Source organism: Dipodomys ordii, unplaced genomic scaffold (assembly GCF_000151885.1).
Source record: "Dipodomys ordii isolate 6190 unplaced genomic scaffold, Dord_2.0 Scaffold42, whole genome shotgun sequence".
Classification (NCBI taxonomy): Eukaryota; Metazoa; Chordata; class Mammalia; order Rodentia; family Heteromyidae; genus Dipodomys; species Dipodomys ordii.
The window spans coordinates 2,563,374-2,579,258 of NW_012267258.1; the positions used below are offsets into that span (position 1 = coordinate 2,563,374).

At 47.5% G+C, this 15,885-nt stretch overlaps 1 protein-coding gene across 1 annotated transcript in view; it reads left to right on the forward strand.

The window, feature by feature from the left end:
• Fmnl3 (formin-like 3) overlaps positions 1 to 15,885 on the forward strand; it is a 55,957-nt gene that overhangs the window by 30,226 nt on the left and 9,846 nt on the right. Inside the window, exons 2-10 of the mRNA XM_013018696.1 lie at positions 417 to 500; positions 2,761 to 2,841; positions 3,219 to 3,295; positions 7,529 to 7,612; positions 11,621 to 11,773; positions 12,900 to 13,008; positions 13,183 to 13,259; positions 14,295 to 14,388; positions 15,721 to 15,795. Coding sequence (XP_012874150.1) covers positions 417 to 500; positions 2,761 to 2,841; positions 3,219 to 3,295; positions 7,529 to 7,612; positions 11,621 to 11,773; positions 12,900 to 13,008; positions 13,183 to 13,259; positions 14,295 to 14,388; positions 15,721 to 15,795 — 834 coding nt within the window. The remainder of the gene's footprint in view (positions 1 to 416; positions 501 to 2,760; positions 2,842 to 3,218; positions 3,296 to 7,528; positions 7,613 to 11,620; positions 11,774 to 12,899; positions 13,009 to 13,182; positions 13,260 to 14,294; positions 14,389 to 15,720; positions 15,796 to 15,885) is intronic.

The window sequence follows — 15,885 nt, forward strand, 5'->3', positions numbered from 1 at the left end:
TGCTTATGTGGTGCTGAGGAATGGAACCCAGGGCCTCATGCATGCAAGGCAAGCGCTCTACCACTGAGCTACCTTTCCAGCCCTCATTTCCATTTTAAAAAGTTTAATTTTTCTTCATTACCGTCTATTTTATGACCTGTGGTTTTAGAAGACATTGTTCAACCAAATCCAACTAATACAATAGGAAGGCAGGAGAGTGGCATCACCTTTTTAGGCTGTGTGAGCAGCAGCAGAGTCAAGGTGAAGTCTGATAGCCTAGGAAGGAAAGACAGGTAATTTTAGCCTTTCTGTCCTTCAGAGAGAGAGAGAGAGTGAGAGAGAAAGAAAGAGAGAGAGAGAGAGTGTGTGTGTGTGTGTGTGTGTTGCATGCGCATGCATATAGGCAGGGGTTCAGTCTGTTCATTTCTATTCTTCAGAGCTCTATGAACCTGCCTCCTGACAAGGCCCGGCTCCTGCGGCAGTATGACAATGAGAAGAAGTGGGATCTGATCTGTGATCAGGTATGTGCTTGGGGAAAGCAGGGAGGTGGGGAATAGTGTTGGACTATACAAGGCAGGAAAGTCAAAGGCATCAACTGTAGCCCTGGCAGGAACCCCAGCCTAGTTAAGGGGACTCATGACAGAGACAGAACTATTAGACCAAGGTCCAAAAAGTGCTATTTTGGTAGTTTCCAGTGGGCAGTGGGTGCTGAAGTGCTTTGTGTGAGGCTGCCTATGGAAGAGGCAGGTAGTTTTCCCAGCAGAGCCTGCTTCTGCCTTTCCATAGGACTGGGACTCAAGGACCTGGCCTTTATCTCTCACTTTACTCCAGGCAAATAGCATGGTGCTTCTCATTATCTGAAGACTTCTAGGAATGAAAAACCTGTCGTCTAGTCTCCTCTTCCCAAATTTTGGAAGAGTAAAGAAATCTGGCTTTCCTTATAGTGTCTAGAGCTAGATGAGAAGAGAGAGTATTACTTCGCTTAGAACCAAGGGGTTTTTTGTTTTTGTTTGTTTTTGTTCTTATTCCTGCTGTTGTTGGTACTGTCCCTGAGCTTTTGTTTGTTTGTTTGCTTAAGGCTAGCACTCTTCCACTTGAGCCACAACTCTACTTTTGGCTTTTTGGTGGTTAATTAGTAATGAGTCTTACAGACTTGTCCCACCTGTCCCGGCTTGCTTCAAGCTGTGATCCCCAGATCTCAGCCTCCTGAGTAGCTAGGATTACGGGTGTGAGTGACCAGCACCTGGCTAGAGCCAAGATCTTTTAATACCTGGTTCTTTACCTGCCTATATTTCAGGGTCATGAGTGGGTCATGAACTTTTGAATTTAGATGGGTCTATCTTCCAGGCTTTAGCTTCCTCTTTCATATTTCTTTGTAGGTATGGATAGACCCTGCCCAGTGCTAGTGTTTACCTAGCACTCTTTTTTTTTTTTTTTTTTGTCAGTTGTAGGGTCTGAACTCTGCCTGGGTGCTGTCCCTCAGCTCTTCAGCTCAAGGATAGCACTGTACCACTTGAGTCACAGCGCCACTTCCAGCTTTTTCTGCTTATGTGGTGCTGAGGAATTGAAGCGAGGGCCTCATGTATGAGAGGCAAGCACGCTACTACTGAGCCATCTTCCCAGCCCTACCTAGCACTTTTTCCATAGCCCTTGTCATGAAAAAAGATCTATTTCTTTTCAAGCTCTTAATAAAATAACAGCTAGCATTTATTGAATGCTGGTTATGTATCAAGGACTCTACACATACTAATTCAGTCCTCATAAAAATCCTCTGAGGAAGGAACTTGCATTTGAAGAGTCACATAGTTCATGAACCTGCCTATTGCTGGTAAGTGGATAGAGCCAGATTGGGCTTAGGCAAGCTGGTGCCAGGTCTGTACCAACTGTGCCCTTTACCATCTGATTCAGAGGCCCTAATCCAAGCTTCTTTTTCCTCATGGAGACCCATCCCCTTGGGCTCTACATTAAAAAGAGTTGGTCGGCACCTGCTTGGGGTTTGACAAGCAGTAGCTCTTTGGTACTGAGACTCTTCAATAATATCACAGTCTTTTCGAGGTCACATAAGCATTCTCAAACTTTGTTTTTTCCTTTAATTTGTTTCCAGGTCCTGTTTCCTAACATTGTGTTGTTTTGTAGCCCCATTCTTGGGGCTTCTCTGTCATCCTCAAGATTTTTAGATTTTTTTGTCAGTGGAGTTTTCCACATTTCTTCTTGGGCCAGATGAAGGAGTTGAGCCAAAATAGAGAGGGTATTTTCCCCTGTGCCCCATGAGAAGGGGATTGGGAGGTGACCTGGCTTAAAGCAGCAGGATTTTGCCTTGCATTGTTGGGACTTGAGGCTTGACTGTAGCCCTGAGCTGTGTTAACACTCTTAGCCAGTTTAGTTCCATTTACAGGGTTTGGAGTTATAAAAGCTGGGTTCTGCAAGGCCAGGATCTCATTCCCTTGGTCTTCCTAAAACCAGAGAACAGCATTCTCCAGTCCTATCTTTGTTTTTGGTACTGGTCATAGTGCTGTAATCCCTGCATTTTAGTAACCAGCATACTTAATTGACATAGAAAAACATTTTAGGCCCAGAGATCACTCATTGGAGAAGAAGATTACAAAAGATGAGAAATGCCTGGGGATAAGTTATAGAAACCTAGGATTTGAGTGATACTAAGGGCCACGTGACAGCTGGGAGGCCAAGCCCCCTTACATTGAACAGTCTTTCCTTGGTGTCTTCCTTAGGCTCTGTGTTTCTGTGTGTACATTTGTACATGTATACATGTTTCCTTTATAGGAACGGTTCCAGGTGAAGAATCCTCCCCACACTTATATCCAGAAACTCCAGAGCTTCTTGGACCCCAGTGTAACTCGGAAGGTGAAGTATGAGACAGCTAGTCCTCCTGTTGCTGCCTATATTGGTCCTGTGGTATCTGGGCACAAACCCTTTGACTTGGGACATCTGCTTTTGAGCAAATAAGAGTTGGATTTGTGGGTTCTGAGGCCAGGGATTTGGAGTGGCTTTCCAGGCTGGAGGTCTCTTTACCCTTCCATTCTTTTTCTGAACCCTTGGTTTATACTGTAAAGTTGGATAGCCAGGCATGGTGGTACATGCTTGTAATTTTAGATCTTGGGAGGATGAGGCAGGAGAATTTCAAGTTCGGTGCGAGCCTGGGCTACATAGTAGCAAGACTATCTCTAAAAGAGAAAGTTGGAGGGGGTCTCTATCAGTGACAGATGATTCTATGTTCACAGAAGTTCAGGAGGAGAGTACAGGAGTCAACCAAAGTTCTGCGGGAGCTAGAGATCTCTCTTCGCACCAATCACATTGGGTGAGTTAAATCTGGCCATCCCAGACTCTCCATTTGGTCCAGGTGTTGCTGCTACATAGGACCTGGTGTCCTTTGAGGATGATTTGCTATTTAGCCTTCCTGTCATAGAGTTTCCCCTGGAATGGATCCTGGCTCCCCAGGGCTTTAGACTGTGCCTTTCCTGGCTCTCACACCCCCCCCCCCCCCCGCCACCGTCTAGTTCTGCCAGCTGCTGACTGGATCCTTCTGGCAAGTTTGGGGCCTCTCCTGAGGGCCTCATCCTGTGGCTTTGGGTAGAAGACATTCCCACAGCAGCTGAGACTAGAGTCTGTTTGTGGCCTGGTACTGAGCCAAGCGGGGCCCAGAGAAGGCTGAGGGTGGGAGGTTACTGAGAGCTACTTCCTATGTGATGACCACTTGGGCTTTTTGGTGTCCACTTTATTTACTTTTTTTTTTTTCCTCAGAGCTAGTGCCACAGCACCACTTCCAGTTTTCTATTGGTTAATTGGAAGTAAGTGTCTCATGGACTTTTTCTTGCCTGGGCTGGCTTCCAACTGCAATTATCTCAGCCTCCTGAGTAGCTAGGATTGATTATAAGTGTGAGCCACTGGCACCTGGCTACTTAAAAAAAATTTTTTTTTTTGTGCTGCTCCTCCCTGGGCCAGTTGTTCTCACTTGGCTTCCTTTGGTCAATGCTGACATTCTACCAGTTGAGCCACACAGCTGTACTTCTCGCTTTTTGGTGATTAATTGGAGATGAGAGTTTCACAAATTTTCCTGCCAAGTCTGACTTTGAATCATGATCTTCAGATCTCAACCTCCCGAATAGCTAGGATTAGTCATGAGCTACCAACACTTACTTTCTTAAGAGGAAACAATTTTAGGTCCTAAACAGAAGCTTCCTGGAACACCAGAAAATATGTAAGGCAGGAGTTGAACGTTTCCTGTATGTACAGATCTTGATGCTACCAAGTGATTGACAGAGCTCCCTGGATCTATGAGTCTTCTTTCCAGTCTGAGTGGGGAGCCAGGTGTTACTGAGGAGGCGGAAGGCCAGTTAGGTCCAAGGAAAGAAGGCAATGCCTTGGTTCTGTGAAACTAACCAGCAAAAATATATAGGGTGAGAGAGAGAGAGAGAGAGAGAGAGAGAAACAGATTGGCGGACAAAGGGAGATGCAGAGAGTAAGAGGAGGAAAGAGGAGACTGTGTGAAGACATACAGAAAGCCCAGGGACACCTGATGTGTAGGACTGAAGGTCTGCTGTCAGGAGTTCTGACTTCTCATTCACTGAGAAGTACCTGACTTGGTAAGTGCCTCAGTGAATGAGAAGTGGAGCCAGAGGGAAGGGTGCGGTTACTGGGTAGATGCCAGTCCCAGGTCCCTAAGCTTCCTGAGAGTAGAATGGGAAAAGCCAAATGACACAATTAGCCTTTCCTCTCTTGTCACAGTAGTGGCCTGCTTGCCTGCCTGCACGCGGAGCCTGCTTGGGACTCTTTACAGGGAAAGTCATCTTGGTGTAGTCAGCTGCTGCAGTCACAAAGGAAACAGTGCAGGAGAGGGCAGGAAAGGGACAGTTCCTGGCCTCAGAAGGTATGCTGTGGTGGCCAGGACGTGGCTTCTACACTCATCTGACCAGTAATGGAAAGCCAAGCCAATGGGAAAGGTGTGGCCAAGGTTCCACACTCGGTGAATCTTTCACAGAAAGAAACTTGGCTCCTCAGTTTGCCTCAAGAGTGAGGGCAAGAGTGACACCCACTGCAGTCCTGCGTACCCTTGCTACTCCACAGGGCTCCCTCTCAGGTCCTGCTGTCTTCCTTAAGTCCTCCTGTAGTTGGAGTGATGATGGGGGTCTTGGTAGACAGAGGACCACGGCAGTGTGTAACAGTCTTTTCTCCCTTCTCACTCTACAGAGTTGCTGCCTCCCTGGCTTTTGTCTTAGATTTAGGCCCAGACTAACATGGGTCCCAGGCATCAGGGCCCCTTGGCAGTTGACACACAGAGGTCTAGACTTGTCCTTAATTCCCAGGGAATACTTAGTACTCTATGCCATCTGACTTAAGACTTTCCTGGGTAGTTATTGGGATAGCTAGGATGTGTGTGTGTGTGTGTGTGTGTGTGTGTGTGTGTGTGTGCGTGCGCGTGCGCGCTCCTGGGTAGTTATTGGGATAGCTAGTGTGTGTGTGTGTGCGGTAGTTATTGGGATAGCTAGGGTGTGTGTGTGTGTGTGTGTGTGTGTGTGTGTGTGTGTGTGTGTGGTAAGCTGGAAGGAGGAGATCAGGTCAAGGTGAAGAAGAGTAGGTACTCCTTCCTTGCTCATAGGGGTCTGCAGAACCACTTACAAAAGCAAAGTATGGAGTGAGGCCTGCTAGGAAGTAAGGATTCCAGAGCCCCTGCAACTCCTCCTCCCTCCCTGGTTTGTATTGGTTTCTCTGCCTTGCCTAAGTGACCTTTGCCCTTTCCTCAAAGTGTCAAGATCCCGAAAATAGCAGTGTAGACTCAGACAGGAAATGAGAAGGGGGTGGGGAGCTGGAGAGCAGACAGACAGGAAACGGGAGGCCTGTAGGCCTCCAGAGAGGAAGCTAACTTCAGGCAGCTCCGGTGTCAGTCAGCTTTCAGCCAGAGGCTGCTGCCAAATCTCAGCCTGGCCTGGTGTTCCAGCCCCAGCCTCTCTCCTGCTTGGGGTGTGTCTAGCCAACATGGTGCTGGTGCTTCAGTTGTGTTTGAAAAGTGGCTTTGTAGAGCAGTTTGGGTATAGCTGGCTTATACAGAATAGAGAACTCAGGAGAGTAAGGATTTTTTTTTTATCCTGAGGGTTTATGTCTTTGTGGAATGAGCTTGTAATATAACATTCCTTCTGGAATTTGCTCTGCTTTTTGTCCTAAAAGGAGTGAAGGCAGTAGGCAAAAATGCCCTAGGACATTATCCTTCACATTTCCTGTTTTCTGTATACCTGCCTCCCATCGTCATCTGAACCCAAATGGTCATGGTATTCTGGAGTTCTTTGAGTTCCTGGTCATCCCCAGCCTTTTCTGCTCACCAGACTCACTGTGACTACATATGTAACTCATGTCCCACTTTGCTCACTGCTTCCTTAAACTGCTTTCCTTGAAATCTGTGGAGAGCCCTTTCACTCAGTAACCCCGTTTCAGAGCTCTCTTTGCCCCTCTGCCAGTATCTTGACTGAGACTTGAGTCAACCTGGGAACTTGCTCTCTCTGTCAAAGCATTGCTCAGAACACAGAGGTAAATACTCCTTAACTTTTTTTTTTTTTTGGGTCCGGTCCTGGGGCCTGAACTCTGGGCCTGGGCGCTGTCCCTCAGCTCTTCAGCTCAAGGCTAGCACTCTACCACTTGAGCCACAGTGCCACTTCCGGCTTTTTTCTTTTTGCTTATGTGGTGCTGAGGAATCGAACCCAGGGCCTCTGGCATGCAAGGCATGCGCTCTACCACTGAGCCACCTTCCCAGCCCACTCCTTAACTTCTTTAAAAAATTATTTTTTTGTGTGTATTAATTATACAGAGAGAGTGAAGGCTTACATTGTGTTTTGTTTATTTGCCGGTCCTGAGGCTTGAACTCAGGGCCTTGGGTACTGTTTTGAGCTTCTTTTGTTTAAGACTAGTGCTCTATCACTTGAGCTACAGTGCCACTTCTGTCTTTTTCTGAGTGGTTATTTGGAAATAAGAGTTTCAAAAACTTTTCTGCCCTGGCTGGCTTCAAAAGAACAATCCTCAGATCTCAGCCTCCTGAGTAGCTAGGATTACAGGTCTGATCCACCAGCACCCAACTAATTGTGGTATTTTTAAAAATAATATATATGCTGTCCTTTGGATCATAGTTACCCCCTCTATTACTTTTATTCTCCCTTCCCCCTACTGCCCCACACCTGTATTTAGTTACATATTTTAACTTCCTTAAAAATACCTCCCCAATTCTTTGAACGAACATTGAGCAATAACATTTTGCTAAGCCTGTACTATCTCTAAGGGATACAGAAAATGATTGCACCAGAGCCATGGCCCATAAAGAAAAAGTGCTTAGAAGTGTGCTTGACTTGAAGCATGTTCACACGAAAGCAAGTGGTATTGTGCTTTTCTACATCCCTAGCTCATAAGACATGACCATGAAGGGATATTGTAGGTTTTGGTTTTGAGGATTTTCCCAGCCAGGCTGCAGAGTGATCCAAAAAGGGTTCAGAGGCCCCTCTTAACCCACTTGAGCAGATCCCACTGCCATTGTGTTTCCTCTTATCTGCAGGTGGGTTCGGGAGTTTCTTAATGATGAAAACAAAGGCTTGGATGTGCTGGTGGATTATCTGTCCTTTGCTCAGTGTTCTGTCATGTGAGTACTGCCCCTGGGCTAAGGTTGGGGACCCCTGGGGATTACGGAGTCCCATTCTACTTAGAGGAAGAAGGATGGAATTCTAACAGGTGGGAATGGGCATCCCGGACAGGAGGAAGTAGCCAAGGTTATGGCGTGGAAGGGAACAGGCAAGCCAAGGCACGTATGAAGATCAGTGAAGTGTGTTTTGTAGTATAGGAAGATTATAATCAAATGATCAAATGCCAGTCTGCAAACAATCCAAGGAAATGTCTGGGATTCCCTGGTGAGCTCCATCATCTCTAGAATTGAATCTTTCTGAAGCTGTTCTGGTTCCCCAGATCAGATGCTTATTTCAGACTATTGTTGAAGAATCTAGGAGCAAGGGCATGACCCTTGACCTGGACAGACAGATGAAGTATATATGGGAACCTTTTTTAGGCAGTCTTTTTAGCTTTGAGGCAGCCAGAATGAGTTAGCACAGGAAAGACAGCACAGAGTCATGCAAAGAATAAGGCATCTTTTGAGTCAAGTGAAGCTGGCATTGATTCTCAATTGTGTCTTGTACTCTGTATGGTCTCACCCAAGCATGTTTATCTTCTTCAAAGAAAGGGTTGTAAAGATTAAATGGAAATGTGCGTAGAGCACTAGTATTATTTGGAACATTCTAGGTCTACACTGTAGTATCTGCTTTACTGTTAATTGTATTCCTACTCAGGGTAGCATGCCCTACCACAAATTACCTGATTATCTGGAAAGAAGAGGCCAGTGATAGTAAATGAAGTGGCAGATATATGCATACTTACATCCTAAACAAATCAGCTGTAGGGAGAGCAGTGTACCTGATTGCACATTAGATTATATGTAGTCTTTTGTGTAGTTCCCCAGTACTGAAAGCCTTTAGTCCTGAAAAACCCTAGTCTTGGGCCTTGGCCTTTGCCTAGACTTTTGTTTTCTATTGTCCCTGTCCCTAAGTCTGTTCTCCTTTATCTAGCAGGTCTCATTTCCTGTGAGGTACCTAATATTGTCTCTCCCAGATTTGACCTTCCTATCACCTTACTCAGATCATCCTCTACTAAACCAGAGAGTGGCCTATACCTAATTCCTATCCCTTCAGAAAGCATACTTTTTGATCTTCCTATCCCTTTTTTTTGTCTGTGTATGTGTTGGTTGAGAGGCTTGAATTTGGGGCCTGGAAGCTGTCCCTGAGCTCTTTTGCTCAAGACTAGTTCTCTACCACCTTGAGCCACAGCAACTTTAGTTTTCTGGTAGTTAATAGGAGATAAGAGTCTCATGGAGGGGCTGGGAAGTTGGCTCAGTAGTAGAGTGCTTGCCTTGCATGTCTGAGGCCCTGGATTGGATTCCTCGGCACCACATAAGCAAAAAGAAAAAAGCCTGAAGTGGCACTATGGCTCAAGTGGTAGAGTGCTCACCTTGAGCTGAAGAGCTGAGGGACAGCGCCCAGGCCCAGAGTTCAGCTCTCCACCCCCCCCCTGCAAAAAAAAGAAAAAGAGTCTCATGGACTTTCCTGCCTGGGCTGGCTTTGAACCATGATCCTCAGATCTCAGCCTCCTAAGTAGCTAGGATTACAGGCGTGAGCCACCAGCACCTGGCCTTCCTATCTCTTTAAATAATTCTTTTTTTGGGGGGTGGGGAGTGGTACTGGAATTTGAACCTAGTACCTTGAGCTTGTTAACTAGGTGTTATACCACTTGAGCCACTCTTCCAGTCCCTACTCTTTGAATAGAAAGAAATGAAAAGCATGTGCTGAAATGACTTTTTAAAATTCAGAACTTTTTTTTTTGTCTGTTGTGGGGCTTGAACTCAGAGCCTGGGGTCTATCCCTGAGCTCTTTAGCTCAAGGCCAGCACTCTACCACTTCCTGTTTTCTGGTAGTTAATTGGAGATAAAAGTCTCACAGACTTTCCTGCCTGGGCTGGCTTTGAAAAAACCATAATCCTCAGTTCTCAGCCTCCTGAGTAGCTAAAATTACAGGCATGAGCCACCGGCATCTGGCTAAATTCAGAACTTTTATAGTAAAAAGATATAGATCATTTTTCCAAATAAACCTATCATACTTGAAAAGTAAACAAATCCCAGCTGCTCTAAACCAAGAATACTCTCTCTAGACCCTTGGTGCTTTAGTGTCCAAGGAAGTGTCGCTGAATGTTTTAAAAGGAAAGACTCACTGGGAGCTTGTGGCTCATGCCTGTAATCCCAGCTACTCAGGAGGCTGAGATCTGAGGATTGCTGTTCAAAGCCAGCCCAGGCAACAAAGTCCGTAAGACACTTACCTCCAATAAACCACCAGAAAAAGCCAGAAATGGCTCTGTGGCTCAAGTGGTAGAATGCTAGTCTTGAGCAAAAGGAGCTCAGGGACAGCGTCTGGGCCCAGAGTTCAAGCCCCAGGACTGGCAAAAAAAACTCTGGGATAGGAGAGTGTGTTTTGGGAAAGTTTGAGAGAAAAGGGTGAGGCCATGTAGAGTTTAAGTGAAGGGAGGTATAAGTGCTCAGGAGTACCATGACTGATGGAGAGAAAGAGAGAAAAAAGCTACCAGCAAGCTGTCTCCCTGTCAGGGCGTTTCCTTTGATATCTACTAGAGAGCCCCCCTAACCACTTCCTGATCACCAGGTATCAACACCTGTCTCTGCCTCCTTTGGCATATTCAGCATTTGTGGATATTGTTTACTGTCCCAGAAAGCCCCCGTCCATGCCTTGACTTGGAATATGTTTGCAGAGCAGGATGCCCTGTGGGGAGAAGAGCCTGTGGGAGATTCTCTCTAGTCCTTAGTGTCCTTCGGAGTAGTGGACAGGAAGGGTGAGTCAGTCTGTTCTTAGTGGGTGTGCCTTGATGGCAGTGTAAGAGACAGCCCTGTGGGTTTCTGGCCTTGGCCGTTCTCTTTTCCCTGGACACACTCACTCACAAAGGAGACAGGACCTCAGAAACAAGTGACAGAGAAGCCACCCCAACTCCTGCGGGTTTTCTGTCCCTAGTCACAATCTCAGCCTGCAATTTCTTCCCCCCAGAAGCTGAAGCCAAGGAACTTCTATATTAGAAAAATATGGAAGTCTCCAAGGGCTGGGAAGGTGGCTCAGTGGTAGAGCGCTTGCCTTGCATGCATGAGGCCCTGGGTTCGATTCCTCACCACCACATAAGCAAAAAGAAAAAAGCCAGAAGTGGTGCTGTGGCTCAAGTGGTAGAGCACTAACCTTGAGCTGAAGAGCTGAGGGACAGCGCCCAGGCCCAGAGTTTAGGCCCCACAACTGGACCCCCCCAAAAAAAATATAGAAGTCTCAAATAGCCAGTTATAGAAAATTTAGCCTTTAAAAAACTCCGTGCTGAGGCTCGAGGTGTAGCTCAGGTGGTAGAGTGCCTGCCTAGCACGCTAGCCTGCCACACAGCCCTAGTTTCATTAACCCCTTAAAGCCAGTGCTGGCATGGGACAGTGGTGCAGTTCCTAAATATAAAGGGCTTGGGTGTTCTGGAACACCATCCTCTTCCTTCCATCTACCCAATCCAGAACAAACTAGGCGTCTCCCAGGACACTGAGAGGCCCTTTAGTCACTGCCACTGACCAATGAGCAACCTGCAGTTGGGCCAGTCCCCACCACTTCCTCCTTAGGCTATATTTATATTCTCCATATGGAACCACAGCTTCTTGGAGATGTCCCTTCAGTGAGATGCTTGGAGTGCAGGGAGCCAGCTAGCCGCCATAATCCTTGGTCCATGGGGAGGCCACTCCTGGAATTCCTGGCTAGTTTGGAACAGAGAAGCCAGATTCTAAGCATTCCCTGTTCTTAGATCCCCCTCCTGAAGCTGCCTCAGCCTCTCTGCTCTTGTCCTATAGTGATGGCGCCTAACCAGAATGGAGTCTTTGCTGCCCAATTCTGCTTTCTTCTCTTGCTGCCCTTGCTTCTTGTTGCCCTAGAGGCCTGGAAAATGGGATGTGGGCCTGTCAAGGGCTTAGCATAAAATGTCTCTTGTGTATGTGCCTGTGTGTGCGCATGTGTGTCCTTTCATGCTCCAGGTTTGACTTTGAGGGTCTGGAGAGTGGTGATGATGGTGCATTTGACAAACTCCGGTCCTGGAGCAGGTCAATCGAGGACCTGCAGCCGCCCAGCATCCTGTCGGCCCCCTTCACCAACAGCCTCGCTCGCTCTGCGCGCCAGTCTGTGCTCCGGTATGTGTGTGCTCGCTCTGCCCGCCTGCCTCCCACCCCAGCCCCAGTCCAGGTCTCAGTAACTGCGGTGAGTGCTCATGCTCCTCCCTCCACTCTTGCTTCTAGGCTCAGCTCTCTTGCCCTCTGCCTGCCCGTCTGTCTCTGGTCTGTTTTCTCTGTCTCCCTGACTGCCCAGCGGTCTGTCCTGGGTAAGTACATCGTCCTTTGCTGTGCTGCCTCACCTGGGGCTCCAGCTCTCCCCCTCCTCCACTCCTCACTCTCAGCCATTTCTCCCCCAAACTCTCAGGCAGGGCTCAGGCTTTACTGGCTGATCCAGTTCCAGCTGTTACCTCTAACTCCCACTCTGCCCATCCAGTTCTCAGAGACCAGCTAGAACCTACCTGCCTGTTCCTCTCCTTCCCTGTTCTTCTTCCTCTGGCCTTTTTTCTCCAAAGCTGCTGTGCCTTCATTTGTCTATGGTGTTTTAAGAGCCATCTGCTAGTAGACTAGATGGCTTCTCAGAGCCTCCCTCACCCATCCTCCACAGGAGGCTCTGGCTTGTTTCTCTTATGGCCCTATTTCTCTCCTTTGGGTTTTGTCCCTCAGAGTGCTCATCATTCTTGTCTTGAAGGAGCAGATCCATACTCTTTTTAAAATTTCTCTTCACAAACTCATCATTGAGGCTGCAAAGGGGTGGTACAAAGCCAGGTGTAGCCCCTTGGCTTCCCTTACACCTGTGGGGGTGTGCCCTGCCTTTTGGAGTCATAATAACGGGATGAGAGCCAAGATTTTCCTACTCCATGAAAAGTGCAGTTTGGATAAATGTCTTTCTGGAAATACAGACTATAGGTCTACAGGACTACAAAGATATCAGGTCTGTGTATTTCAAAAGGTCTCTGGAGTTAGCATGATTTAAACGCTGATGATAAAGTTTGGATCCTAGGAAGGTGTGAACAAAGGCCTCTTCCAGAGAGGTGAGCACAGGCTGACTGCCCTGCCTCCTGCGCTCTCAGGGTTGTTGGCACACACTCCTCCTTCCCCATATCTGCCGCTGCCAAGGGGCAGCCTGCTGTCTGGGTGATGAGGAGTGCTTTTGCATCCTTCAGCAGCCTCAACACCCACCTGACTGACTGGCCCTCTCCTCCAGATACAGCACTCTTCCTGGCCGCAGGGCCCTGAAGAACTCCCGCCTAGTGAGCCAAAAGGATGATGTTCACGTCTGTATCCTTTGTCTCAGAGCCATCATGAACTATCAGGTAAGAGGCAGCACTAGCTACAGGTGCTCTACTTCTGCCTCATCTGTTGAATTAGGACAGCTACCAGGGCACTGCTTTTAAAAGACAGGTTTGCCAGTAAGTTTGTGGCCAAGGAGATTGGCTAGGCTCTCCCTTTCTTACCAACAAGGGCCTCTCCTATCTCTTTGCTTACAGTATGGCTTCAATTTGGTCATGTCCCATCCCCATGCTGTCAATGAAATTGCGCTCAGCCTCAACAACAAGAATCCAAGGTGAGTTCCTTTCCTCCTCATTCTGCTCAGGGCTCCAAAGATCTGGGTTGCACTTATCCTGGACAAGTCCTGCCTGGATTTGTGGTTCTGTAGCCAGAGTCAGACCTTTGATTCTCCTTCCTCCCCCCCCCCCCCCATCTTGCTGGAAAAGTGTCCCTGGCTTCCTTCTGGTCTGCACAATTATTGAGGGAGCAAATCTTCCTTTCACCTTTCCTTCCTTCCTTCCTTCTTTCCTTCCTTCCTTCCTTCCTTCCTTCCTTCCTTCCTTCCTTCCTTCTGTTATGTTTTCTTTTGTTTTGTCAGTTGTAGGGCTTGAACTCAGGGCCTGGATTCTATCCCTGAGCCTGTTTGTGCTCAAGGCTAGTGCTTTACCACTTGAGTGAGCCACAGCACCACTTCCGGTTCTTGAGTGGTCAGTTGGAGAGAAGAGTTTCAGAGGGACTTCTCTACCCAGCTGGCTTTGAACATCAATCCTCAGATCTCAGCCTCCTAAGTAACTAGGATTACAGGTGTGAGCCACCAGAGCCCAGCTTCTCTCACCTTTCTTAAAAAAAAAAATTAATACAACTTGAATCAAGGGTAGAAAAACTTGACAGTCCTCAGCAGTTTAATTCTTAGGTGATAAAACCATCCCTCTTACTAGTTCTGAGCTTTGTCTTTTTGTTTTGGGGGGTCCGGTCGTGGGGCCTGAACTCTGGGCCTGGGCGCTGTCCCTCAGCTCTTCAGCTCAAGGCTAACGCTCTACCACTTGAGCCACAGCGCCACTTCTGGCTTTTTTCTTTTTGCTTATGTGGTGCTGAGGAATCGAACTCAGGGCCTCATGCATGCAAGGCAAGTGCTCTACCACTAAGCCACCTTTGTCCTTTTTTAAAATGTATATTCTGTTTTGGCTGTACTGGGATTTGATTCTCTCACCTTTCTAAAGCCTACCCTTTTCCTCACTACTGAGGCTGGATCTACCTTACAGAACAACTCCGCAGTTGTGGACATGAACTGTGTGGTGGCCTGATTAAGGTGCTAATCTTCCTTCCTTAGGACCAAAGCTCTGGTCTTGGAACTCCTGGCAGCTGTGTGTTTGGTGCGAGGAGGTCATGAAATTATTCTTGCTGCTTTTGACAATTTCAAAGAGGTCAGTCTCCTGCTGGCATGTTTCTATGTAGGAGCAGGGGGGCAAACGGGGAGAAGGCAGGGAGTCAGATAGGTAAGCACCATTTCTTAGGATTTCCAGTGGTTTTAACATCTCTGATTGGCTAAATAGCCTGCTTCCCAGAGCAGGAACAAAAACTAAAGCAAAATCAACTTCAATCCCGTTAGGTCTCATGGCAGGAAGCCTGCCAATTAGCTGGCTAAGAATGAATGTTCTGAGCTCTATAGTGCAGTGATCCTAATCTAATGGCCATCAGAATTACCAGAGGAGCTTGTTAAAAGTGTAGACTCCTTTACCCCTCTTCTGACCCACTGGAGCCTGGGCATCTGCTCTTTACAAGACTCCCCAGGCAGTCCTCCTGCTGTGAACCCATTGGAGGGACCTAGTTTACATAGGAAAAGGATGTCTCCTGGGCTGTTGATATAACCATTAGTGAGGGGAGAGAGAACTCCTGTGTGGAATTTCCCCAGCTCCCAGACTACTTTTGCAACCACAGTGCTTCAGCACACTGTGGGATTCCTCGACATCAGCCACAGCTGTCTTCCCACCCCTTCCTCTACTCTGGACCTCTTTCCTAGCATCCATTGTTCAATCCAGGAAACAGCTCTTCCTCCTTGAAGCTCAGGGGCTCTGAGGAGCCCTTGGACCCCTCTCAGTAGAGGGCTTTCCTGTACTAGTCCCACCCCTGTGGATCCCTGGGACCTCAGTCTCTTGCTTCAGTCATGGCGGAATCCCTCCTTTTAACTTTTTTTTTTTTTTTTGTCGGTGTTTTTTTTTTTTTTTGGTCGGTCATGGAGCTTGAACTCTGGGCCTGGGTGCTATCCCTGAGCTCTTCAGCCCAAGGCTAACTCTACCTCTTGAGCCACAGCACCACTTCTGGTTTTCTGGTGGTTAACTGGAGATAAGAGTCTCATGGGCTTTCCTGCCTAGGCTGGTTTTGAACAGCGACCCTCAGATCTCAGCCTCCTGAGTACTAGGATTACAGGCATGAGCCACTTGTAGCCAGCCCTCCTTTTAACTCAGACACATCAGATCTCCCTGTTTCCCCTCGTAACCTGACCAGAGGCACCTAATACCCAATCCAAGGGCACAGGCTTTACTTGGTTCGGGATGGTAGGAGACCAGATTCCCAGGGCCAGATTCCAGGTCCCCAGTTTTCTTTTAGTGTTCAAAATGGATCATTCCCTAGATAGAGTTGTGATTAAACTTAGTCGGAACCGGTGCTTTTGACCATAATGCTGCTGGAAGCCATGGTTCAGGGGTTTGGGTTCTGCGTGGAGCAGATCCTTTCCCTGAGAAAGTTTGCTGGTTCAGGTGTGCAAGGAGCTGCATCGATTTGAGAAGCTAATGGAATACTTCCGGAATGAAGACAGCAACATTGACTTCATGGTGAGGAACTAGGCCAGTGCATACCCATCAGAAAGAACTATGTGCTTCTTAAGGTCAGGAACCATATTGACTGTATTTTGGTATTCTGCC